This window comes from Zootermopsis nevadensis, unplaced genomic scaffold, assembly GCF_977971745.1.
Source record: "Zootermopsis nevadensis isolate Lab colony 2312 unplaced genomic scaffold, Znev_1.0 Znev_ptg000020l, whole genome shotgun sequence".
Classification (NCBI taxonomy): domain Eukaryota; kingdom Metazoa; phylum Arthropoda; class Insecta; order Blattodea; family Termopsidae; genus Zootermopsis; species Zootermopsis nevadensis.
Genome location: NW_028259152.1, coordinates 6383552 through 6390249, shown reverse-complemented (window position 1 = coordinate 6390249; position 6698 = coordinate 6383552). Strand labels below are relative to the sequence as shown.

Sequence of the window (6698 nt, the reverse complement as noted above, 5' to 3'; positions counted from 1 at the left end):
CTTTCACAAATTTAGAGGAAAATTCTACTATGTCATTTAAAATTGGTAATTTGTGTGAATATTTTTGGACTTTATTAATGTCGTTCCCCTTGTTCTTAAAGACTGTCGAAGGAACACTATATTAATGTCCGGACATGTCAGATAATATTCTTGTAAGAGAAAGAAGTAGCTGTAACAGACGCGTCAGTAAATGTATTTAATACACAAATTTAGTTATAAAATGATATAGAAAGACAAGCATTTCTCGACAGACCAACTTCAGGCGCGCCAGAGCGTGAAAAACTTACCTAGGTAGGAAGGAGTACAATGCTTTTACTGTCATAGTGCAAATTGGACTTCAAAATTTGAACAAATTATTACATTTTAATTTATACAGGAAACATTAATTAGTTAATGTGACTTGGAGTAGCTAGTTACAAGACCACTATCAAGCTGTAATTCATAATTGTTATTTGAGTCAACAGAATCCCTTTCAGTGTCAGGTTTCCAGTTGGTGAGGCCATAATTCTAAATTTCAACAGAACTATCAGAACGTCTGTCAGTTTATACTAAATAGACTGAGAGACAAATAGAATGATGAATATACAAAGAGGCACGAATGTGGAAGTATACGCAGTTTGGAAGTTCTAAGAATAATTAACTAAGAGAGTTATTCGATTACATTGACCTTCAACTAGTAAAACATTGTGAGATTTCAGGTTCTCACGACGGCGAGTATGAAGTTGACTGTCTTCTCGAATGTTGAATCTTGTAGGATGATGAGTAGTAAGCTTCTGCTACACTGCATGGCGCAAGAGATGGTAAACTACTAATAGACTTCATCTTCAGGTTACACATTCCTTCAGCTTTCCTTTATTTCCTTGGTATCACAACGGCCATAACCTGCATGTTTGCCAATCGTAGGGAAATTTCATCCTTACGATTCATTTGTTTTCGATTAGTTTCTGATTATTGTGTATAGGAGATAGTATACTGTATGTCTCTGTGACGAAGAAACGTTTGGTTGATAATCTTTCATTAATCAGTGAGGATTTTATAAATTTCTCGTGTAGAATACTAGAATAAATGTCAGGATTTGATGGTTTGCTTATTTTCTACTGGTTTGATGTTGTATTACGATAGAAGAGTCTTATGTAGTATGCTACTAAGCAAGGCTCAGTAACTGGACAAGTGAGAAACCAAATCCCTGTGTTGTACTGAAATGCGAGTGTAGGTTGACCGCTCCCTCCATGATAACTTCATAAACGTATGGGCAGTGTTGGTTATAATGTCGAATGAGATCCGATCAAATTCTGCTCTTTTTAAGAGGGCTGAACAATTGAAACGGTGGGAAGAATCTGAAACTAATCGTGTAGCTGCAGTGCCTAACAGTAAGAGTCGAAAAATTCAGTTTTCTGCAGGATGTGTGTTTCTGGCAGCGTGTGCAGCAGGCGACAAGGAAGAAGTATTACGGCTGATCGCAATGGGAGCTGACATTGACACGGCAAACGTTGATGGATTGACAGCCCTTCATCAGGTAAAGAGAGCCGAGTGCTTGTCGATTAACTGCAAGTGTGTTTGCTATGTCTTGTAAGTTTTTATAATGGGCACTTGCTACATAATTTGACGGATTTGGAAGTGGGACGGACCATCAAGGTACAAGATGGCCGTCTTGTTTTCATCCAGCTGGTTTCTTAAAATTAAATAAATATGAAGGAAGTCGTGTGCTAGTTGTTCCGTGCAGAACTTCAAACCACAAAATAACGTATAGGTCACCTTGCTATAGATCTTTATCACATTTATGCTATTTGATGTATACATTGTTTATTAATATAATATTTTTAATGTTTTATGAGAAAGTGGATGTGGAACAGATATGAGTGAGCATAGATACCTGTGAGCTATGCATAGTTGCAGTTACCACATTTTCTCGTCTTTCTACTCTTGTACGTTTTATAGCGAAGTATGCAATAACATGCCAAGTTATATTCCTGTGCTAGGTGCATGAAATGAACCCATGATGTGTAGGTTGTCTTTCTCCAATCTTCTGTTGTCCCTCATATTTTACTTTCAAAACTTTTGAATTGATTTTTCCAGAGTAAATTTTAAAGGGTTCTGACAATGGTGTGGTGCTCACAGGATTACTAAGTTCTTGGACTTTGCCCATCATCTGGTATTCAGAAATGTTCTTTTGAATACCAGATGATTGGTTAAGTCCAACAATTTAGTAATTCCAGTTTTGACAAAGGCATTGGACAAGGGATCTGAACTGCAGGTTTAATTTGGGTTTATGTCTGTCCAATAAATTTTATTGAATTTTGCACAAATTACTGTAGAGTTACATATTTTATGTTTGCTCCCATCTGACACAATTATTAACTGTAAATACATTTTATTGTAGGGTTTTAAAGTCAATGCCATGTTTCCTTTTTGCTGCATTTTTAGATGATAGTTCTGAGTGTAAGGGGTGGCACTTATATGTAAAGCAGCGGACAAGATAATCATGTTTTTTTTATAAAATTCTTTGAAGTAAGGAAAATAAATGAGCCTTATGTTGTTATGGCACAACAGCCCACAGTTGGGCCTTGGCCTCCTCCCATGTGGGAGGTTTCTTTGTCTTTGATGTGTGCATTTTTGAGTAGTGCCCACTGCCTCTGCACAATTTCTACTCAGTCCTGATTTGCCTGCCAGAGCCATCTAGTAGTGAATCAGGGGAGACTTGGGTGAGAAATGGCTGCTGAATTTTGCTTACGAAACATCCCATTTCATGAAGATTTCTGTCTTCTGGGTTATTGCGCTGTGTAGTCTGGTCGATGTTTACCAACGTTTCAGAGGTCACAGCGCAACAATCCAGAAGACAGAAGTCTTCATACTCACCACTGTGAAAACCTCAAATCTTACATCCTATTTCATGCTCATAATGTTCTTTTACATGCCGTAAATCTAAGCCATGGGACCGCCGGCTTTACTTCCCCTCTGAAGGAAGTTGTGTTACGGATTTTTATCACCCTAAAAAATCCATCGACCTCGGCCAGATTTGAACCCGCGAACTTTGGGTCCAGTGGCAAGCATGCTAACCACTAAGTCCACCAAAGTTGAAATGAGCCTGTGGTAGTAAAAAATTATTTTGCAGGTCTGGTTACATGTGGTCTCAGGCTTTGTGTTCCACAGGCCACTAGTTGCACCATGCTGTGATTGATGAATTGTTGTAGTTAGTCATATGAATATGTATAACACTTACAAATTAAAAATTATGTTATGATGTGTTCTCATAGTACAAAAATTTCCACCACATTTTTGTTCAAAATATTCAGTTAAAATAAAGCATAAAGGGGAATCTGTCTTGTTGAAATCATTAATCAGGACATAAAAACTTCCATGAATTTCTTATCACATAGTTGTCTCAACACAATTTTATTGGGGTAATGTGCTTCACTCTACCTACAAAATGTGCATACTTGTTTTATAATGGTAGTACATTTATGTTAGAATGTTTAAGGTGAGTGACATACATTGGGTACATACTACAATACATTCCATTGATCCAAAAGTTTGGATGAATGACATTGTAATAAAAATACGAGGCATACAGATAAATTTGATTCAAAATTTAAATATTTTATCTAAACTGAAAGTTTTACACAAAGTATATGAATGATCTGCTAAATCCATGCATGGATACAGGAGATGAGCATGCTATGTATAGATAAAATATCTTCAGAAAGATTGAGTAATTTTTTAATATTAATAATTTATCAGGAGGAAAAGGAATGTGTATTTAAGTATCTTTTTAATGCTTCTTTAAATTGTGTACTTTTATTTATAATACTTTTGAGACTTGTTGGTGGTCTGTTAAATAGTTTCATGCCAGAATTTATTTATATATCTTTTTCACTCCTATGAAGCATAGGGGCCTCCTTTTGGAGGAAACTTGATCTATTTAGACATTTGGTAGGACTCCTTGGATGAGTGATCAGCCCATCGCAAGGCCTCTACCCGTACTCACGACAGCACTACACAGAAATACACAGACAAACATGCATGCCTTGAGTGGGATTCGAGTCCATGGTCCCAGTATCCCAGCACACGAGGCCCAAACCTCGGACTGTGACCGGCTTCATGCCAGAATAGTATTTACTTTTTCAAAACATGGAAGGTTTGCTGTTGGTGTATGAAGATGTCCCTGTTCCTTGTGTTAACATTATAGCCCAATTTGCATGTATATAATATTCATTATTTGCAGCAAAGTTTATTAAGGAGTGTGTGCATACATATGTATGTATGTGTGTATGTTTGTTTGTTTGTATAAGCAGTAAATATCTATGTAAGATTTGAGGTTTTCACAGCGGTGAATATGAAGATTTCTGTCTTCTGGGTTGTTGCGCTGTGTAGTCTGGTCGATGTTAACCAACGTTTCAGAGGTCATACTGCCTCCATCATCGCCCTGTAAAGTAAATATTCTACTGCTGGTTGAATTACCTGAAAAATATATTCCATTAATCATTACATAATTATACATAATCAGTTGACATGTATGTTGGTTATCATATTCACTCATATCACTTGTCAGTGTAATGTGTTTCAGTATAAAATGGTCGTACTGCCTTGAGAGGTACTTTGTCAGCAATGTTCATTGATGTAGTAAACTTTAGCCCTCATCTGTCATAACTGAGCGTTATAATATTCATGGGCAAGCTGAGGTCAGATTCAGAGTAATTTTATTGGCATTTCTGGGTAAAGAATATAGCCAACTTTCGGGAGACAGAATAGTTTGCCCAGCTTTTCTCAAAGTCTTCTGTTAAATATTGCAAGATCTGAGTTATTGCGTGTTTGTGGGAATGATAAATTCTGGGAAACTAAGAAGGAACTGCTCTCGTGTAATTACGAGTCAGAGTGGCCGCCACATGTTCATCGTCTCTGTACATTCTTTAGGAAGTTATCCTGGAAGCCTGGTTTTTTTAGAGGGCAGTATCAGCGATTGGCGCCACTATGAAATCAATCCTTCCCGCCCTTCCATCCGGAGACGTTAGCCATCGTGTGAGGATTTAAACTCAACATCTGGTTCGCTGACTAGCTGTTCATAAATAAATTCGTCGTCGTAATGACCGTGTGTTTAAATATAGCATTTGGGGTGGTCTCGCGTCTAAGACGTGTCTTCAGACCAATGATGTCGCTGACCTAGAAGTTAGAAAAGTGGATTCGTAGCTTCGACTTAGACGTTCGTTATCACAGAACCTGTCATAATTTTTTTTCTGGCTTGAACTTCTTTCGTACATCCCATATGTTGTTTTGTAGTTTTTTTAAAAAAAAATTACAGCACTTTGTTGTGAGTTGAACATTGCGACTGAAAGAGGGATTAATGGGATACCAGCAGCGGGTTACTGAAATGAGTGTGTGTACACTTAATTTAAGCTACGGTCAGCTTATATCGGGAAAGTAACCGTACTTTAAACCTGCCTCCATTACACATAACAGCAAGTAACACGCTGTAAGAAATTGCCACAATTGTCAGTCTTTGGGGGTTTAGTACGTTTGTTCGTTTTACCAATAAGTTTCAGTCCTGAGCGTTTTTTTTTTTTGGGGGGGGGATTTTAGTGACAACTGTTTCGGAGCATATCGCCAGTGATGAGCTGTTTCAGAAAATGCATCTTGTGCTACATCAGCATTAAGTTCTGCAGAAGAAGGAAGTGTGAAGTATTAACACATTCTCCAAAGACAGAGTTGGCTAAATCAACAGTGGGAAGAAACGAAAATTCTTAATCTTCATTTTTATTCTGTAATGTCTGTCGAAGTCCAAGCTCACGATGTTTGTTTATGCTGCGAAATTTTGACAAAGAACCGTAGTCGGACCAGAGCGGCGGCGCCGCCCCTCTCGCCCCATGTTTACTTGAGTGCCGGGGCGCCTCCCTGACTCTTCAAAGGCTGAGGTGCTCCGTATCCCGAAACCAAGTGGTATGAAGGCCTCTCCCCTACAAGCATTTCTAGGAACAGAAACATTATGTAGCCTAATGTAAGTCAGGAGTTCCAGGTTGTCTAATTTCCGACCTCTGAGATGGAATTGTCGTTCGTGCGTTTCATGATTTGTTTGTCGTTAAATTCTGCATTTAAAATCGTGAATGTGCCATTAAGCAGCAACGAGAACGGTCTTTCCTTTCAACCTGGAATTGTGTACTCCAGCATTTTTATTTTGAAGATAGTCCTGGATAAAGTATAGCATTAAATTTATCCATTGACCCAAAACATACGATACTTAAAAGTATCCATTTTCAGGTTAGCAGAGCAGAGTAAAAGGTGTGTATATATGTATTGCCATTGAGCCCACTCATCCATGCGTTTTTCCATCTTTGTCGATGCCAACGTGGTATTACAGACATCTGTTGCACGAGCGATATTTCCCAAATTAATGTATAGCCCGAAGTTTTGTATTGTCATCTTCGAATAGTGCCTTTGTTTTGTTTTCATAATGTAAACGAATACCTGGCCGTGAAAAATCTGTATTTCGTGTTCCGTTGTGTAGCAGTAACGAACTGTTGCATCTGCGCACGGTGAATTTGGTATGGAAATAGATGATCCACATTTTTAAATTGCTGTTGATGTGTGTAAGAAATTAGAAACACTGCAGTGCTGGTGCGATGGAAGGCACAGAAAATCGATACTAATTGAAATTATCCAAACGTAGGGAATTTCTGGTCATGTAGAAAATCGGCATGTTCCGTATA

General features: G+C 38.0%; 1 protein-coding gene across 8 annotated transcripts in view; it reads left to right on the top strand.

The window, feature by feature from the left end:
• The first annotated feature begins 970 nt into the window (after positions 1–970).
• The window catches only part of Mbs (Myosin binding subunit), a 57814-nt gene continuing 52086 nt past the window's right edge, over positions 971–6698 (top strand). For 5 of the 8 annotated variants that reach the window (XR_015536001.1, XM_022059602.2, XM_022059607.2 and 2 more), the window contains exon 1: positions 971–1516. Coding sequence is in view for 7 of the 8 variants with exons in the window: in XM_022059602.2 (XP_021915294.2) it covers positions 1268–1516 (249 nt within the window). In the remaining variant the exon portion in view is untranslated. The remainder of the gene's footprint in view (positions 1517–6698) is intronic. The other 3 variants (XM_022059605.2, XM_022059606.2, XM_022059608.2) reach the window with 2 other exon arrangements.